Here is a 20,673-nt window from a genome sequence, read left to right as displayed (position 1 = left end):
TGCCAAAAAAAATAGAAAAAAGAAAAATAACGTTTGTACTACTTGGGTCTTGGAAACTGACAGAACGTTGGTGAAGCATCCTGAACTTCGGCACTGACACAGTGAACATCAGGTTTATAGAAAGTGGCTGGCAGCTGGTAAGTGCGGCGAGCAAAGGAGCCCTGGGCAGCCACCAGCCCTGTGAAATACCCCACACCTCCCGCGCTCGTACGGCAGCAGCACAGAGGCACTGAAAGGCTGTATCCATGAGCCATGCCTCTACCCCCAAAAATACTCTCACGAAGAGGTAAGATTTAGCACACTTGTACCTAATTAACCGTAAGCAGAGCTTGCTGCCCCCCAGCCCGCCACAACACCGGATCACGACGGCAGTGGCCGTGCTTTCCGTTCCACTGCTCGTGTTCAGCTTATCGGCCTCGTGACTTCCCCTGCCAAAATCCTCGTAGGTCTTGTTGCTGCTTTCAAGGGAGGACACACAAATGCTAAGAGGTTCAGACCCGTGAGTCTTCATTTACCCCTAAAGACTGTTATTGGGCCTGCCAGGCGCACCTTTTGGACACGCTTAGCTCAGGACACTGTCAGGAGCGTGCAAAGCGGGCACGAGAAAGCACATCTCTGCACCAACAGAAAGCACAGGTGCTTTGCTAACAGTGTTCACCTTGTCACGTTAATCCTGCTTGCTCAGCCGAGCACCATTCTCATCAGCTCTTTTGTCCCTACAATAACTTTCTGCTGCGACCTGCTCCAACTCCTGACTCAGCCTGCGGAGGTGGGAAAATGCAGGACTTGGAAGGGATGTTCCTGTCATGGGCTTACTGGTTTTCTCTTAATAGAACTGGAAGGAGACATTAACAGTGCTCCCAAACCTCACCACAGCCGTTTTCTTGTGAACCTGCCAGGAGAAAGAGCCGAGCCCGGTGCCAGCGCCCCCACAAAACCAGCACGCTTGATCCTCTTGCCTTTACAGAGATGCAGCTAACAAGCAACAGATTGACTTTACCCGCGGAGTAGATTTGGAGAAGGTAACAGTTTCCTCATATTTCTCATTCAGGAAGGACCAGGAAACAAAGCAAGCTTTGGTTGACACCCTTCATTTTACTATTGTTTTCTCCTCTGCCTCAATTTTGACAGAACTGCCTTGGCCACACATTCCATTGCGCTTTACACAGTGTAACCATGGCTCGGCCTGAAACACTAAATAAAATATGTTCAAATTAGGAAATGTTATGGGCTCGAACATATTACTGCAGATCACTGTCTTGCTACCACACAGCACTAAGGTACCAGTTCCCTTAGCAAAGCCCCGCAGCTCGCTCTAACACAATGTCAGCACCTTCTATAAAAAGCACCATCGGATCTCACTTTTTACCTAATGAAGAAAAAACTTTTATTAACATGCTGTTGACAGCCCTTGTAATTATGCCAGTTTGCCCAACTTCCAGTTAAGGCTCTGTTTCTGACCAGCTCAGAAAGATGTACAAGGTGGCTGGCTGAGCTCCCTTCCCTGCACATTAGTCACCACCACGCTTGTCAAGAGAAGCGAACTTTGTTAATCTTACGGCGAAGAGGTTCATCAGACCGAGCCAATAATGAATCAAAGACTCAAAGAAGGATAGCAAGAAGAGGAAAAGGAAAGAAAGAAGCAGAGGACAGTAACACAAAGAACGCAGAAGAAAGAGAAAAGCTGTGGATAGGAGATGAGAAGCTGGAGGGACCGGGAATTGAAGAGCCTTGTCAGGAGCTTAGCACAGACACTAAGCCACCCCATCTTTCATTTTTAATGCACCAAGATTAAAGGCCTGACATTCAGATTAGCTTTATTTTGTTCTGGAAAGAAAAGTTGGGATACAACCGGCAGCCTGCTCGGAAGAACAACTGCTCAAGGAGGCAGAGGGACATGTTCTGCACTGAAACCAATAAGCACATCCATCTAAATCAATCTTCCCTGTCTCTGGCTACCCTCAAGTAAGACGTGTTTTATGCCCTCCCCTAAAGCCACCCTGTAACCACACAATATTACCTAGAAAGGGGTGTAAGATGTTGCACTGCAAAATTATGCTGGCAACAGATTATTTTTAACCACAGACCCTTTCCTTTGGGATGCGCATGGTGCACTCTTAGCCAAATTCTCAGGTCCAGTAGCTGGGAACATCTCCCTCGCGCTCAAAGAGAAGCAATTCCTGTACGTTGTCAGTGCTTCCCATGCTCCTAGTGCCCTGCAGGGCAATGAGAGCCCAGCGTGCTGCAGGCAGGGCTAGACCCGAACGAGCTGGGCTACTGCAAAGAGATGGCCTCTAAATATGGGTATAATACAGCACCCAGAATTTAATGTCTAGGTTAAATCTGAGTCATAAATTCTTTACAACCCTCATGCGTTAATTACAACCTGGAATCCAGCTTCCACCTGATGCCAGCCCCGCGTGCCCCCGGCCACGCTGCAGAGAGCTGCGCTGGAGGGAGTGCGGGGTAACGGCACCGAACCCTGGCCTCTGCTCCCTGATTACAGGGAATGAAGCTTTGACCTTGTGACAGTCGAGGCACGCAGCTGATCCTTTGCTTCAGTAAAGACATTTCACAAAGCACAAGTCCCTCCAGTTTCCTTGCTTTCCCACATCGTGACCCTTGTAACAGAGCCTCAAACCTGAACCATGTAGGGAAATGAGGAGATAGACTCAGCGTTAAAAGAAAGTAAGTTATTTTCAATCGCAAATCTTGGGCTGTTTTTTAAGGAGAGTTCAATGACTGTCTAGTTATCAGAACACCAACAAAACTTGAACCCTCTTATCAGTCTGCTTTCAAAGCCAGTTCTGCAGCGCTGAGAAGCATCCCATTGCTCTAGGTCACTTTACATTTGTGCATTTAGGAAGCACTGCAAAAAGCCTTGCTTGTCCACTCTCGGCTGATTAAGGCCGTTGGCCTGAAGGCTGTACAAGCCTACTGCTCTTAACTACCCCTTTTTATGGCTGAGAGCAAGTGACAGACTCTTGCTATGAGGCACTCCTATATTAGGATTCATATCTCTCCATACTGAAAGACAGAGAAGTAGTCCTTATTTAGTTCATGTAGAGGACTATCTGGGTCGGAGCAAAACTGGGAACAGTACTAAGTGTCAGTCACTTTCCCTGTATGGATCCCAATTGCTGTGTACATGGACAATCAGAAACTCACCAAGAGAAACAAGCAAAAATGCAGGATCAAGGTTGCTACTGCTGCAAATGACAGGATAAGATTTATGCAATAGAGTAGTTCAAGCTATCTGTCAAAATCTTTCAGAAAAATGACCAATTACACAAGATTTATGTATTTCATGATATATTGGAGACCTAGTTTTTGTTTGTTTTTGTGTTTTGCTCTGTTTCTTCTACAGCTCTGTGTTACTACTTCTGTTTAGGAGCTCAAGCATCCACATCGCTTCCAAGCCTCACGGCACAAAACACACTGACACAGTTTGTACCAACATAACCCCTGTTTGCGAGTGGGCTGCCCACTCAGCTGCTCCATTTTGCTCACCAGGAAGTTCTTATTGGCACAACAAAACCTACTCAGGTGTTGTAAAGTTCAAGACAGGTCCGGCATTTGTCACCAGGAAAAAGGAGAGGTGCCTTCCCACGGGCGAAAGGAAGGTGGTTTATGGGGCAGCAGCGAGAACGACCCCAAGGTGCTTCACATCCATCTTAAGCACAAACAAGTCACCTCTCCCTACTGCAAGTCTGAGATCGGGGAGCCCTGGGGAAGAAGCATCTTCCCAAAAGCAAAGACGATCACTGACAATGCACAATACACGAAGCTTCGAGAGTCAGGTTGTCACTTTAAAAGCATCTCCACGCTTAACAGCAGAAGCTGCCAACAATACCACGCTGATGCTGTAGTCTGGGGCACCCAAATCCCTCATCAAATGTCAGGTTTGGTATCTGCTTATGCTTACGGAGTACTTCCACCATCCGACTGCCTCTGGTTTTCTTTAATAAACGCAGCGTAACAGATAGCCTTTTACAACTTTCTGCCTGTTCAAAGTTGACGACTAAGGACGCGAAAGAAATAAAGCGACCAGTATCACAAAACACCTCTTGTTACTAGCCGGGTAAACCAGAACTGCAAACACAGTTAACATTTCAAGAGGAGAGAGAAGAGCCAGCTGCTTCCCTTTCCCCCTTCTGGAGAGGTCTGCAGGCAGGACAGGCAGCGGGGAGATGTTAATCTGTTAGAATCAACATTTTAAAGACCAGAGCCATGTCAGAGAGCTTGAAGCCTTCTCCAAACCTGCTGCATGGGCCAACACATTAAAGCACAGTCTGTCCTAGAGACTTGGCTTTTTACAGTGATTTAATTTTACAACCTTTCTGTTGATTTAATTCTACAAGCCTACCCCGAGCACCAGGTTACGTGTCTTTTCTTACGTCCCTTGAAGTCCCCTACTTGGCGTGAAGTAGCATGTTCTCCCCAGGCTGGAAAAGATCATCTTAGGAACACATGGCAGACTGAACACCAGCTAGCTCCGGTTTGCTGCTGTCACCATGTAAGTAAGCGTGACTCTAGGTCAATAACTGGGGAAACACGGCTTCTGCACTGCAAATGTGTGCCTCATGAAATAAGCAAGCCATCCGTCCTCAAGCCATCTTCCTCCGTGGGTGTGCAGATGGATTACCAAAAAACTGCACTGAAAAGCTTTGGTCTTTAAACAACAGCAACAGCTCAAAACAAAAGAGAAAAACAAGTTTTGTTTGGGACATTTATGCTTGGCCACTCAGAGAGCAGGAAACACTGAAATACCACGGCGACTCCTCCTCAGCAAGCTCACACTATCCAGACCGAGTTCAAGAGCCAGTATCACAGCGTAAAGGCTGCAGGCTGGGAAGCCTTCACTCGGTGCATCTCAGCTGCGGCGTGCCTTGCAAAAGCCAGGTTTTTATTTTATTTTTACAAGGCACTCTGGCTTTCCCACATCTCTGTGAGCAGCAGTCAGTCTCCGCTCAGCCCGCGTCCCCAGACCTTCCCACATCACCATTCAGAGATTTGCGAACTGTGAGAAACAGATGTTCTCAGAGCATGGCGCTCTATCCGAGCCCAAGAAAGACTACCGGGGGGGAGGGAGGGAGAGAAATCTCATTTAAGCAAATATTTCTCCCTGCCCCGCTGACCTTGCAGTCCCGGGGTGTTTCCTACCAGCCACGCCAACACGCAGCCCGGCAACTCCAGCCCGCAGCCTGTCCACCCGCCCCTCCGGCTGCCTCCCAGCCGAGGGGGCTCCGGTAGCCCCGGGGGGGTCCCAGCCACCCCCTTGCAGCCCAGCGGGGCTGAGGGGCACCGCTCCCGGCTGCCGGCCGCTCCTTCCCTCCGCTCCCCCCCCGGGGCAGCCCGGCGGGGATGCTGCCGGGGGGTACCGCCGAGCCCCATTCCCCGGGGGGGTGGCTGGGGGCCCCGCTCCCTCCCTTACCCCCTTTTTGCCCACCGACCTTTGCAGGAGCAGCAGCAGCAGCACTTCGCCAAGAGCCATCCTACACCGGAGCGGGCGGGATAGCCGCGCCTGCCCGCTTTCATGCTGCCTTCGGGCTGCTCATGGCAAGGAGCCGCCGGCCCGCTTGGAGGGAAAAAAAAAAAAAAAAAAAAAAAAAAAAAAAAAAGGGAAAAAGAAATATATTTAAAAAAAAAAAAGAAAAAAGAGCAGGGACGAGCGGCCGAGCAGCCGCTGTCCCCGCGGAGCCCTGCGCGCACCTCCAGGGGCGGAGCGGGGCCGCCTTATGCAACGGGGCGGCGGCGGGCGGAGCGCGGCCGCGCAGCTCCCGCACCCGCGGGCGGCCGGGGAGGGAGCCGGGGGGGGGTCCGCGGCCGGCCGGGCTGCGGCCTCCCCCCGCCAGGAAAAGCCCCGCGAGCTGGGCAGGGGGCTGGGAACAGCTCCGGCAGCGCGCAGCGGGCGGGAGGGGAGGCAGCCGAAGGTTGTTGGGAATAAAGAGCTGCCTGGGAGGAAGTTTGCCGGAGCTCTGATATGTTGCGGAGAGGGTTTCCTGCAAGGTTTTCAAAAGGCAAAACTTGTGTCGTTGCTGTTTGTTTTTTTTTAAGTTCACAACATTTTTTTTTTTTTTACCCCCCCCCCCAAACACCATTCCTCAGCTTAAGCACCCGATAGCTAAAACCTTTTACGATTAGTTGGAAGCACCACCCTGCCCAACTGCTCTGCCAGCCTGCTTTCCGCAGGACACCTGCCTCAAGCACCAAAGCCCTTCTGCTCAGGGTAAGCTAGGTGGTTACCCTTCCAAAACACAGATCAGTCCATGTGAGATCCGAAAGCGCTGCTTGCTTTGGAAGGTGCCAACCTGTCACGTTAGGGTTTTCCACCTAAAGCACAGAAAACTGGAGGTGCCAAAAATGGCCCGAACCTCGCTGGAGGCAGCTGGTAGGAGAGGTCGGGCAGGATTCCGGAGTGGCAGCATCATAGCTTTTGCACACTTGTATCGAAAGCTGAACAAACCCAACAAACTGCTTCTCCCAGGCATAAATACGCGTGGGGAGGGAATAGCTGAGAGCAAAGATGTTGCTGTGCTTTGTGCCTCTGCGTGCCAGGACTTCAGCCTGAGCCGTCTGGCTGTATCGATGCCATGCACCGGGCGTCTGGACTACGGCTTTGGTTTGCTGCCGAACTGCTTTGGAGGAAGCAGCACTTCTGTGCGGCCAAGGGGTGGTTTTGGACAGGAGGTTGGGGCTGCGGCTTCAACACTGCCTTCACGAACCCTCATGAGGTTGCGCCTACACAGTGGGTGACTGCATGCTGCTGCCAGGCAGGATCCTTCAGACCCTCGAGCTGCCCTGGAGAGGCACCTCGCAGAGCCCTGTGCCAGCAGAGTGGCCGAGACCCTCCCCAAGAGGCTGCCTCCACCACAACTGCAATAGAAAACCTCCCTGCCCCGCTTCTGCCTGCAGCGTGCAAGTTGCTCGTTGACTGCAACCTCACTGGAAGCACTGGCAACCTCACAACAAGCCTGCAGCATGCAAAATTTTCCTGCCCTTGAGCACCACGACGCTGTTCAGTACGTAAGGATGAAGTGAACCTTCACTCCGTCTCCCCTTCGCTGCGTGTTGTGTCTTTCTCTGGCTTGGGGCTTTGCCTGTCTGGGAGATGCACGGGAATGTCTCGGGGCACAGGCAGGGCTCCCGTGCCTGCAGCAGGCAGATAACGCATCTCGCTGGGAACAGCGGCCTCAGCAGCAGCTGGAGAAGGAAGATGGGGATGGGGAACCAGCAGGAGCACCCCTGCCCTTCTGCCCCTCTCCCTTTCCCCACAGCCTGGGCCAGGTGTGGTCTCTGAGGCAGGAGCAGTCCCTCGCTGAGGGTCCACACAGCACCTAGCACACTGGAACCCTGCTCTTGGCGGGTTTTAAAAGCCATCCCAAGAAAAAGTTTAAGTCTCCTTGTTTAAGAAACTAGGAAACCTTCTAAAAGAAGCATTTCGCTATTGAATTCCCATGTCTCTTGGCAGAGCTGACCACTGCCAGGATCTGTCTCTGCAGGAGCTCAGGCTGAGCAGTGTATGGGCACAGCATCCCACGCAGGCACAGAATCCTGCAAGGGTGCAGCATCCCATGAGGACACAGCATCCCACGAGGGCACGGCACCCCAAGTGTGCAGCAACCCATGAAGGCACAGCATCCCATGAGGGCACAGCATCCCACGAGGGCACGGCACCCGAAGTGTGCAGCATCCCATGAGGGCACAGCATCCCACGAGGGTGCAGCGTCCCACGGCAGCTCTGAGATTTCCCCAGCTGGCTCCTGCAAAACCCCACGGACCCGGGAGGTTTGAGGGATTCACAGGGACATCTAGTGGTAAACCCTAGCGGCACGGAGAACAAATCCCGGCGTTGCTTGAGGGAGCCAAAAAGTTCATTTCTGATTTCCCTCAAGGAACGCTTGAGCCATCAGGCCAAGAAAGAGCATCTTAGAGACACGGCGCACGTTCCACCAACGGCACATAGCAATAAAACAGTGCTTAGAGGTGAAGTTTCAGTAAAGCAGTGCTTACAGGTGAAGTTTGAGAGTCTCAAGAGGGCTTTAAAGCAAGTTTGTAGCTCTTGTAATTGCAGCCGAATTTTAAAACCTAATTAAGGTGCAATCTCAGCTCTGAAAAATTGTTTGCTTAATTAAAACAGAATTGAAGTCATTATTCGGGGGGGTGGGGAGGAAGCAGGCTTTTTTTTTTTTTTTCTTTCTCCCCAAATGTACAATGCTGGGAATATTGTGAAGGTTATATCTGAAAAGTTACTCTTTTAAGAAAGATACACATATGTATATTCACTAATGAATTACACATGCAATAAATATTTAATAAAGCAAGATATGACCAAAAGACATTTTTAATAATCACACCATTTCAATTAGCTCCCACAGTGCAGAAAAAGAGACGTGCTGTGGGCACAGTCTAGCTCAGCTTCAGCACTGGATGAGAACAAATTCTGCCCCGAACACGAGTGGGAACTACACCGTCACCTGCAGTGAGCCTGCAGCTTCAGACTGGGAGCTCAGCCTATGTGAGGTAGCAGCATGGCAGAGATCACATTGGGAAAAATAATTCTGCACAGTTCACTTGCCCTAAATGAGGGCTGAGGAGGCTTTTGCCTGGGATTGGAAAGGGTCCTTAACCTCACTTCCTATGTTCACTTATATTCTTTATGTTATTTTTGGACAGGATGCAATGATGTGTGGCTCTGCGGTCCCCGAATGGCCTCCATGTCCCCTGTCAAGGAAAACATTCCCAGCCTTGCTCTAAACCAGCCCAGCTCTTAGAACGTCTTTGAGGAAACACCTCCTGGCACCACGCTCTAAACCCAGCCGCTGTTATCTGCAGTGCAGTGACCGAGGAAACGTTGGGGTCCTGACTCGCCCCAGCTGAAGCTGAGGCTATTAGCAGTGTGTCTGCACCGCAGGCCAAATAGGCTGCCCTGTGCAACACCGATGATGGAAGGGAAGTCATTTGAGTCAGGATGATGAGGAAATTAGTTCTGTCTGCTCTTAAATACAGTTTCAGAAAATTCCCCAGGCATGAGTTGCTTTCGTATGAAATCCGAGAGAGTCTGCAGAAATGACTTTTGCTGTAGAGCGGAAAAAAGTTCTCCCAATACTTTTACGCACTCCTCTCACGGAAATTTTGGTGTGAAAGTTGGAACATGTCAATCCTTACACTGTATCCAGTGCTCTGTCATACCTGAACAGGCTGCTTAATTGTCTTAGGTTATAAACTGAAGGACAAATCTGAGGGAAACACAGGGCAAAAAGCCTAGTGGATGTTAACAGCTTCATCTGGGTAAACAACAACGTGGAGAAATATGCCTGGCCTAGGTTGCCCTAGAGGTCTGTCATGCAGGACAGCAGTGACAACATTTCTGTCACTGTAACAGGTGCTGCTTCCTTCCCCCATCACATAAAGATAGAGATAAATAACATAATGGCCATCAGGAGCATCTGTTCGTTACTTATGTGAGTCAATCCTACATCATGCTTTGGGGTGTAAAGCGATCTGTGCTGAAAATCCATCCCCATGGGCACCACCATCAGGGAGTGAGATGCATTATGGCTGATTTATTTTTTTAGTCCAATGAAGCTTAAGTATTAGCCACTCGTTTCTTACGAAGGAACAGGGAAACAACTGTCTCACAGAAATAACTCACAGAAGGCAAAAGGGAGATGGATTTGCCCAGTTTTAAATACATCATTGAATTATGTGATAAAACTTGCGGAAACAAACAGTGCAAGAACATGCATGAAATTTAAGCTTAGTTAATAAGGAGAGCTAGGTACCTCCACAGAGCAACTCAGATGGTGTGGGCAGGACAGTAAACATGGACGTGCCAAGAACCAGAACGTGAGAAACACCAGGAGCAAGGACTCAGCAGCATTTCTTTTCTGACTACAGCCTAGTTTCAGCTCATGGAGAAATCAAGAGTTACACAGCAGCTCACAGAGCCCAGGAGATACTGGGTGACTCGTTTCATTACCAACTCTCCCACTTACTTTCGGGGTGACTTTGGGGAAAAAATGACCATTTCATACCTTGATTTTCCCTGTGTGCAATAAAAGGATACTACCATTTCTTGTTCCCCTCAAAGTGATCTGAAACAGAGGTTAGACATCCTGCACTGAACAAGAAGAGTTTTTATTGTTTGATGTGTCTTGAAATGAGGGAAGTAAAATATGGCTCTGATGTTATCAGCTATTAGATTTAGTATTAAAAAAGCTCTTTGATCAATATGCCTTGCCTGCTAATGCTACTCACAAAACTAGGTAAATCTGAACAACTGGAGGGAAGGCAGATTGGCAGAGTGAAGCAGTCCTTGCTCAACCAGTACATTTCAGTACATTATTCTTGGCTCTGGCTCCAGCTATTTTCAACAGCACTAAACATTCATTAGATTAAATCAAATGAACCACGTTCTTTAAAAATAGCCAGAGCCCTGTCATGCCAGTTGGAAAAAACAACAACTTTATTGGGTATTAAAACAGATCAAATAAATTAAAAATAAATAAATAAATTGAATCACATTCCCTCCTGGCGCAAGAGAGCATAACTCCAAGGAGAGGTTTTTGGCTTCTCAATTCGGCACAGTGGTAGGTAAAAAAAGAACATTCTCAACTAGCTAAAACAAACAAATTAAAAAGAAATATAGACAGCCCAGCATAAACTCCACGCTGAACTGCAGTGTAGGCATATGTTCAGCAAATGTTAGGGTATATCATTCCTTATGCCTCTGCTCGAGACAACAGCATGGGATCGGTTGACGACAACTTAGAAGAGTTGCATGGCCAAAGAGCATCCTGACCAACCAACTCTTCTGAAAAGCCTTGAAGGCCACAGCCAGACCTGTCTCTCCTGCCAAATGCTCCAACATGAGATGGGCCTCACCCTTCTGTGCCACATCACCCACCTCTCCCATGTGTCACAAGCCCCGCACTGACAACATAACTCTCTTTCCTAATTTACAACTCATCCTTTTTCTTTTTCCGCACTTTGTAAGAAGGAAGAGCCCAAGACAAGAAGTCCTGTCCTGCTGCCTTCCTCTGACACCTCAGCAGAGGCTCTAGTGCTTCGGCAAGGTAGGGGCAGCTTCTGGCAAAGGCCTGCCCTTTGGCCAGCAGAGGAGATTCCCCGGACCCATGAGCTGTACCACCAGAGTAGTCAGCAAAGAGCCTCCCCTCACCAACCACTTTAATGTAAGAGGCTCACTGCAGCCATGTACCACTTTATCATAGAATCATAAAGGTTGGAAAAGACCTCCGAGATCATCTGGTCCAACCATCCCCCTACTACCAATGTCACCCACTACACCATGTCCCTAAGCACCAGGTGCAACCTTGAACAACCCCTGGGATGGTGATGTTAGTACTGGGTTACTTGGTTTCTGGAGAACTACACTAGATGGTGGACACATCCTGAACAAGCTCCTGGTCAGAATAAAAAAATAAATAAATAAAACCTTCAGAAAAAAAATGAAGGAAAAGAGTGAAATAAAAATTTAAAGTAGCTTTTGTATTCATTTCCTGAAGCACTTATCTCCATTAAAGCAGAGACATATCTTTGGGAGTTACAGCAATAAGCAGTGATGGAAGACGCAAAGCATTAAAGCACTGCCTTTTGGACATGTTTTGGCTCCTCTGTTACTGTGTTGGGCCTCAGTGGGGAAATCATGAGCCTATCTCAGCCCATCATAGTCTGCTTTCCAAGACAAACAGGAGCCTCACCCACTTGTGCATGACAAAGGTGAGTTGTTTTAGCAACTATAGTCTAATAGTGTACCAGAAGCAGTCCTGATGTGCCTGTCTCAACTTGCCTGAGGTTGTTCTATTTGGATGCTAGAAACCACAGCTAATTTTCTCTTTAAATGGGATTTCTCCTTCCTTAGAGAAAGTTTTCTTTTTTGTTTTGTTTTGTTTCCGGTAGAAGAGAAGTAGACATCTCAGTCTACTTGTCTGAGATGACTCGCAGTAAACAGCAAGCTGTATTCATCAGCTGTCCCCCCATCCAGTATCCAACACAATTATGGTTCAAGGCAAACTGGAAGAAACATTAAAAAACTGGCAAACACCATTTGCTAGAGAGGAAACTTTCTCTGTTTGGCCAGTCTGGAAGAATTGGATTGGAATTAAAATAAAATTCAATGTCAATATTGTCAAAGCCTTTATTTATTTGGGCCAAATTATTAGAGTAAGTTTATTTTCCACCTTCCTTTTTCTTAGGGTAAAAAGAAAACGTAGAGGAATTCTTACCAGGCAATGTTTAGGATGGCAAAGCTTTCTGGTTTACAGTACCAGATCTAAGACAAGCATAAGAGAATCTGCAAAGCTGTTATTAAAACTTAAGGCGAATAAAAATAACAAGGATACACGTAACAGGCAGCCTGTTGTGGGGAGAATTTAAAAAATATATAGTTTTTAAACTATTTTTTATCAGTTTGTGGAATGACTAGCTAGAAAACAACTTTATGTCGGAACAATGCGGAGTACCTCTGCCCACTTTTGTTCTTTACTGTCAACAGAGCAGCAGTAACTGCATTTCTCAGACCCTTGCTCTCTGGCAGGTAGGATTTCTGCTGATCTCCTGTACAGAAATGCTGCTCCAGGGGATGTCAGTGAGTGATTGCTGGTTCAGCACCAAACACTCAAGAAATCCTTCTGCTTGGTACCATAAGACATTACCAAAAGCTGAACTCCAGCACATTGGCATTTCCAGTCACTACAAGACAGAAAATCCTGTTGTCTTTCTGCAAGAGGGACAAGTACTTGATATCCTGGAGTAATTTTTCATTCCTATGTTCAGCCGATCTCTTGGTACGTAACAGCTCCGGATTATATGATAGTTCCATGAGCACTTCGCATTGTCAAGAGCCAACCGCCCTGCCAAAACTCATTGTTGCCTTTTCTGTCTCTCCCAGGTGCCTGTGCCTTCCTGCCTCTTCCCTGTGCCAACAGAAATGTTTGTGCAGCCTCTCAGTGAATCTGATCCACGAATGGATCCAGGTTAAAATTAACCTAAGATGGGGGAAAAAAAAGAGAAAAAAGAAAAAAAAAGTTCATTTTAACCCAGATCAGTTCCTTGATCTGCCTTGGTTCTCCTGCCATTATTGGCAATAATTTAGTGAAAGAGCCTCAGGGAATGTGACTGATGCATCACCTGCATTATCTCTTGGTCTCAGTGGTACCTCACCGTGGTAGATCCTGACTGCTCGGGCAGGCACGGTGTGCAGATCTGATGGTCCAAGAGATTCAGTCTCTCTGTGTCAGACAAAATGGGTACTTCCATCTGGCTGGCTATCTTTTGCTCAGCAGAGAGAAGCACCAGCTCCTGGTGCTGCTGAGATCAGGCCCAATTCTGGTGTGCCTGCATGTCCCCTAGCACGTTTTATGATGGGTGGTGAATGAGCTGATGGGGAGTAGAATGTGCATTTTTACAGGCAGAAAGACACATTGTTGAATATAAGGAAAGACTGTACACTGCAGAAGGTGTATAGCTTTCAGGTGAAGGCTCTGTCCAAAGCAGCTGTCCCACGGAGCAGCAGCATGTCTGTGTAGCACATATGAGGCAGATTTATCTGAGCAGACGTGAAACACCCATGAAAATTACTGGAGTGAAAAGCCTGAACTGCCCTTCCCCTGCCATCCATGCACAACCTTTTTTTTTTTACTAAGCTTTTTCACAGGTTAGAAAGGCCTTTCTTTGCAGCAAGAGCACCTTGATTCCTTCACACTGCATGAAACTTGTTTTTTGCAGTCTGTGGAAGTAAAAATGTACTTATTTCACCAAGTAAGAGTCCTGCAGAGTTAATGAATTCCTCAGTGCCTTTCTGAAGAATGACATTTGGCTCTTAAGGCTGCATTCTGTTCTCTGATACCTAAATGTAATTCCCATAGATTTCCAAGGAAACTGGGTATATGTTCCTTGGCAAAATACAACCATTAACTTAAAAATCTGAAGATACGTGAAATCTGCAGAAAAAATAACAAGCTGGGCACAGTCTGCAAGGAATAAAACTGAAATGTATGAGGACCTAAGAACACTTCTAAAAGATGATCTATGGGAAAGAAAAAGCTTGAGTTAAAAGATTTCAGCGTTCCTCCCTACTCTAGAAAATAGAACAATGCCCTTGAAATAGAAACACTGAGTGCTACTATCTAACTTTTAATTTCCTTGGTTTGCAAAAGTAAAGGGCAACAAAAACTTAATTTGGCATCAGGCAGTTAAATGTTATTGGTGAGAAACGTGGAGCACTAGGTCCACTTCATGAAAACAGGAGTCACCAGCATACTTGAGTTGCAAATTGCATTGGTGAGGAGATGAAATCAGAGCTGCTTTGTTATGGTAAGTCTTGGACAGAGTATCACTGCTTCTGTTTGACCGCACACCTTTAGAGAGACTGGAGGCCATCCCAACCCTCACTGCAATCTGCAAGCAATTATCCCTCTACTGTTTGAGACTGCATGGAATTTAATTTGTATTTTTTAAACTCTAGAAAGGAAAGGAAATGCTTATTTCACTCCATTACAATTCTGCAGAGTCAATAATTCTTCAGTGCTCTGATGAAGTATATGTGATACATATGTAAAATAGAGCCTTCTAATAAATGCTAAGGACAACCAGAAACAAGAACGGTTTAACCTCTTATAATAAAAGAGGGAACTGTTCTTTAGGTGTTCTGAACCGCAAGAGACTTAAACAAACAGATTTAGGGAAAATATAGTCAAACATGGGCTCTGCCTTGAAGAAAAGATAAATACAGTTCTGGAGTTAAAGCAAGGCAGCATTTGTGAGAAGAGGTAATGCCCTTTATTGGGCCAGTTAATATGAATGGGAAAAAAAAACCACCACTGGCACTTATGTAAATAACCTCCTGCCCTAGGACTTTTAGATCATCACAGCGACAACAACATTAACTCTACTTTCTCGAATTTGGGATTAATCTGAACTAAGTGAAGCTGACATGGGTTCAGGCTCTTCGTGCAAAATGTGTAACCTGGGAATAACCGCTCTGACAAAATGCTCACGTAAATGACAGGAAAATCGGTCTTCTTGTGTCAGGATCAATATATCAAATTCATGCAGTGTGCTGAAGCAGATATATAGAAACATAATTTCAATTACTTGAAATACATTATTTAATACACATGTGCCTTGCATTTCAGTTTGCCTAGCTCTGGTTCAGACTGGTCAGGGAAATGGGATTTTTAGCAGAGCTAGTTCACTTCAAAACACACTCATAAAATATTTGTTTAAGATTAGCAACGGAAGGACCAGCCCAGCAGCGTACAGATCTTGCAGGGTGTAAATACTGCATTTAGGATTAATCCCTTTAACTGTCTGGAAGCTGGGAAGCCTTAAATGAGATTTGTCCTCATCGTTAGTATCTGCATTATACTACAAATCTCACAGATACGAGCTATAGGCTCAGCCCTCGTGTCGATACTATAGAAAGTACATCCACAGTCTGACTTGGAGTTAGTACGAACACAGAACCAGCAGTCCTTATTTTTCCTTCATGCTTAAACTTTAAACAGTTCAGGGCCAGCGACCAGGGAGGAGGTTGCAGCGCATTCAGCAAGGCAGAGAGGGACATAATAATGAATGGTGGCTCACTGAGGCTGGTTACGCAGCAGAAAGCCTAGGCAAACAACCCAGATCCCACTCTTCCCCCCGCAGTCCCAGATGGATTACGGTCCAACGTCCATCTGCGAATCTGCTAAATTTAGTCTGGCCTCAGAGGAAACACAAGACACAAGCCGTCCACATGCTCCCGCCGCTCTTTCAGCGAAGGCGGCCGGTGACCTTCCTGTTAGCTCGACGGGCCAAGCGCTCCACAGCAACTCCCCCCTTCCCACCACGCTACACGTATCTCAAGACACACGACTAAATACAGAGGAAATAGATTTTACTCAAACAGCTATTTTTATACCTCCAGGCCGCTTGTTTTTCACTAGTGGGGCAGAGGCGTGGAGATGTTATGGCTGCTGGCTTCAGGTCAGAGCCAGTACAAAAACTCATGCTGCAAACTCTGCTCTGCCTGCTTACTCTGGTGTCTACAACACACTCGGCTCAAAGGAGAAGAAGAAAGTCCCTAGGCAGTTATTAGAAAGAAACTGGCCCCAAATTCAGACCATTCTCAATAGGTACCTCCTCTCCTGGATAACTGCACGGGGAGCCCTGGAAAATACCTGCTCTGACTTGGTTTCCCCAGCACCACAGCAGGAGCCTGGCTCCTCCCTCAGTAGAGCAACTGCTGCCCAGACTCGATCACTGCTTTTCAGAGTCCCTTCAAAGGCCTCTCTGTCTGCTCTGACTCTGTTACAGGAAGGGAAGTTCAGAGCTCAGCTGTTTTATGAAAGGACACATGCTGGGATGAGCACCAGGAGAACTGGGGACTGGGCAGGACAGGCCATTCTAGGCTTAGAGTCCTTTTGATGGGAGATGCCTCTGGTCTTCTCCAGGCAATATGGGATGCTGCACAGCCCAGATTTCTCCAGTAAGCAGTCTCATTTAATGAACAAAAAGTATAATATTTACTTAGCAGTCCTATCTGACTTTGTCCTTTGTGATGTCCCAACAATTGGGAAATCAGTATGTTAGTAATAAAAATTAAAGATTCCTTTTGCAGCATGCCTTTGAAGACAAGGTGGGAAAATAGGACCAGAGCAGTCTTGCTTGTCTAGGTATGCACAGCTGAACTACTCCCAGTCTGTCCCCTCTCAGATGGCTCATGAGGCCAGGAGAAGGCTGTGGCCACCCCCCCCAAAAACCCACCGAAGCAGCTAGGCCCTCCCCTTCATCTGTGAGCATGCAGCCAAGGAAGGAGGTTCCTGCTTCTCTGCAGAAAGTGGATAGAGAAACGGGTGCTCTGGGGCTTCTCAACACCTGCAGTGAGGAGTACAACCATATCCCATTGCACAGAGCCCTGAATATGTGAGTTGGTTTAACTTGCCCCTGGAAAGCAAGGGGTGGCTCTCTGGGAAACCTGGCAGGAGAGCCAGGAGGGCACGGAAAATTTCTGACCCTGGTCTTCCACAGAGGCTGTGGGAGAAAATGATGTGCTGAGCCTCCGGGGGACTCACAAGAGCTGCTTTCCCTCTCCCTTCCCTACAGCTCTAGCTCTCGACGGGGAGACCCAGCCTGCCCAGAACACTGCACGCTGGGCTCCACCACCCAACCCTGGACCTGCCAAGCCACAATCTGCATACAACAGAAGCGCTGCAATAAGTAACCATACCCTCTTCTAAAACCTGCCTCTCCAACAAGCCCACAAGCATATCTACAGGAAACAAATGACTTTATCTTGAGAGAGAAGATTTTTCGTTTTGGAAATAGCCATCTCATGTGCACCACTGGGCACAGTGCTGACAGGCGCTGCATGGCAGCGATACACCACGGTCCTCGCTTCCTTCTGCAGAGACCAGCACTTGACCCTCCAAAGTGCGAATGCTTCTGTCCTCCTACAGGTCCACGCAGAGTTTGGAAACACCCCACACTACATTTTTTGCTGATCCTTTCCTGTTTGACCACTGTTAGTGTTTCTCTGCCAGGTTTTGTTGGGTTTTAGTTGGCTGACTAATGCGATGCTAAAAGCAGAATGATTTATTATCTGAATCGGCAGAAACTCTGTATTCCATATTCAGCCACAGCCTAAGATACTGGTGCCAGTATGTTAATGAAGAGGTATAAGCAATCGATATTGTACCTGCTACCAGGAAAGCCTGTTCTCTGACAGCCTCCCAGCCAAATTAAGCAAAAATCCCAAAGGCGCAGTAAACGATGCATTAGAAAACTGAGCATGAGTTGCACAATAATAAAGCTGTCAGAGACTGTAATGCCAGAATAAACCTTCAGCTCAGGTGCCTGACCTTTGTGCAATATCAGCTACTGAATTTTGTCCAGTTTTATGCTGTACCCTCCAAGCTGCTCCTGGTACATGCACAGTGAGAGTGACCTGTCAAAGGATCCCACATTAATACAGTGAATCAGGCCCAACACATGCTATGTCCAAACGTCTAATCCTTCTGATCGGATTATTTGTGATCATGGCAGGTGTGGATTACAGCTCTGTGTGTACCACGGCTGAATTTTCCCCCAGACCAGGTGATGAATCCTCTGGCATTTTTGATGAGCACAGCTGAGTGCAGCATTTTTAAATCCCAGCCCCCCCTTTTCTTCTTTCTCAGTGAAAAAAAAAAATCAGCATGGCCACTGTACAGTGAAACTTGGGGTTAAGCTGACAGGGGATTAGGTGGATGAATTTTTACCCCCTGTCAGAAGGGGAAGCAAAGGCAAAGTAAACAAGAAAATTTGCAGGCCTTCTCTCTTTTAAACAAAGACTCCTGTGTTTAAAATAATAAAAATCCACTGAACAAAAGCAAAGCAACTTCCCCCAAAATAGCCTTTCCTGTTTTATCAAAGCATTCATCTAAATTGTACTTCTCCACAAAAATAAAGTTCCAGGTAGAGCACTGGAGGCCTTGGGCTTTGATTAGATAACAGAACAGCTGAAGCAATAAGTATAATTGACTTCAGTGGTACCTGATACGTCTTAAACAAAACCACGTGGCTGAATCTAGCTTTAAATATCTAGTGATGCCATACTGGAAAAAAAAAAAAAAAGGAAGAAAGAAATAGAAACACCATGTCAGAGAAGTAGTGGCATTCACAAGCCATCAGAACAAGCTCCAACAGCCTGCACACAATCTGCCTCCATGACTTGTAGCTGCTGAGACTCACCGCGGAGGCCAAGTACTTGCAAGGCTTGGTCAGGCTGTGCCTACCTTATCTAGCTGCTCCAGGGTTGCTTGGACTGACACAGCCTCTAGGGCATGGCTGCAGAAGGATTTATCAGCATGGTTATGTCTTCTGGATGTACTAATGTATCTGCCATTTGTGGCAGAGCTACAGCTATACTGATAGGAATATTCCTATTCAGCTTTAGCTCATCTTGGTCTACCTCTTAGAAACAACAACAATCACACCTCATCGTCCATATTGCCAACTGTTGCTAAATATTTGTTCATTTTTGATTATTTTGGTGATAACGCAGTCCAGGAGAAGGTGTAAGCATTGACAACACCAAGAATGGACACTTATGACTATCTGAGTTCCTTCACAGGTGACTAGGAGGTAGGAGAAAGTACAGGATCCAGGACCAAAAGGTAACAGCTGACAAGGGAGTGAGGCGTCATCAACCACTCCAGCACCTGAGCAGGTGTTGCCTTCTAAAGGAGAAAGAAGTGATGTGGTGGGGAGAAGCTGTGAAGGTCCATGAAAGTGAAGCAAAAAACCATGAATCATTTCAAGAGCAAGAGGAGGAAGACACAGCAGAGAAAAACCAAAGGAAAGGGTGACCTGACTGAAATAGCAAAGTGGTTTTGAGTTCTCTAGTCTTTCTATTCCCATTCCTTTCACAACTGCATATAATCACACTCATCTCTGACTTTGTGTTATTCATTTTTTTCCTGGTATATTGAGGTGGAACACTGGTCCCAAGCTGGGCCCCAGCACCCCTTGGTGTCAGCCCACAGAGAACTGCCATGTTACAAAATGCTCATTAGCCGACCTGTTTCCATCTGCTCTATCGTAATTGAAACAGAGTGAAAATGCAGTAAAAGCTTTCCTGATGGGATTTTTCAACATATGCCATGTCCTGAACTTGCAACAAGGATGCCATGAGGCACTAAGCACTAGTAGGAGGGGTTTGTGTCACCTCTCTTGAAAGGTCACGATGAAATTCTGACTTTGAACACCCCTGTTGGAACAGTATTAGGAACAGAGGAAAGGGGGTTTTGTTTGTGTGTTTGTTTTAATACTGCATATTTATATTGACAACGGGAGCCTGAACATTGTTCATTTAATAGAAACCCCATGACCTGTTTACGTGCCAGATAAATCAACTGTTACCTAATAAAATGTTTCTTTTAGTTCAGAGCCATACAAACATTTTAATTGACTGCTCTTAATTAAGACTTTCAAAAACAAAAACAATTTCTCTGCCTCTACAAGGACAACTGAAGGTTTAATGCAGTGCACTAAAACTTCTGAATCGTCCTCACACAGCTCCCCCGAGAAATCAGGAATCATTACCATCGAATATGTTTTGCAACAGAGATTGTTTAGAACAACAGAGAAAGTGCGCAAGCCAATGTAGATCACAATTTAATACTCACCAGGAACAGGGACACAACAAAAGCAGCCTAGACTCTTTTCCCCTCCTAAAATCCAAGATGTTCTTAAAAACAGGGACGTGGGAAGAAATGATCATGCTTTTCCCTACATAGGTTGCTCTTCTGAGATCAGGGGCTAGAGGAAAGAGACTTCCAACCCCAACAAGAGCCACATTAGCCTCACTGGTTTTGCACGCTAATCCATATAATGATCTGCTGTTTCCCACAAGGAGTGGTCACAAAAATGCAGGTTTCAGGGTAGCCTCTTTTTCATTGATACTGTTCTTCTTTTCACCAGCTTTTATTCATCTTTCCTCTGCTTTCTTCCTCTGCAGCTCAGCCTGCAGTCACACCTGCCAGCCACAGGCTCTCTCTGGCCATAAGATCAGGTAGGTGACCCTCTAAATGGAGAAGCGTTCACCTGAGCAGCACCAAAACCCCTGGCCCTCCTGCCTGAAGTCTGACGGTGTCCCAGCTGATGCACCCAGGCCAGCATGAGCCAGCT

At 46.9% G+C, this 20,673-nt stretch overlaps 1 protein-coding gene across 35 annotated transcripts in view; it reads right to left on the bottom strand.

Annotated features, from left to right (window-relative positions):
- Window positions 1-20,673, bottom strand: part of KALRN (kalirin RhoGEF kinase) — a 502,153-nt gene that overhangs the window by 70,173 nt on the left and 411,307 nt on the right. For 2 of the 35 annotated variants that reach the window (XR_014586048.1, XR_014586049.1), the window contains exon 36: window positions 5,454-13,010. The exons of 27 other annotated variants lie outside the window; for them this stretch is intronic. Coding sequence is in view for 6 of the 8 variants with exons in the window: in XM_083841889.1 (XP_083698015.1) it covers window positions 5,454-5,538 (85 nt within the window). In the remaining 2 variants the exon portion in view is untranslated. Of the gene's footprint in view, window positions 1-5,453; window positions 13,011-20,673 lie in introns of those variants that run through there. 6 more of the 35 variants (XM_083841889.1, XM_083841893.1, XM_083841891.1 and 3 more) reach the window with 4 other exon arrangements.

This window comes from Anser anser, assembly GCF_964211835.1.
Source record: "Anser anser genome assembly, chromosome: 6".
Lineage (NCBI taxonomy): Eukaryota > Metazoa > Chordata > Aves > Anseriformes > Anatidae > Anser > Anser anser.
Note: the sequence above shows the minus strand (reverse complement) of the source record. Positions and strands in the feature narration are given on the sequence as shown.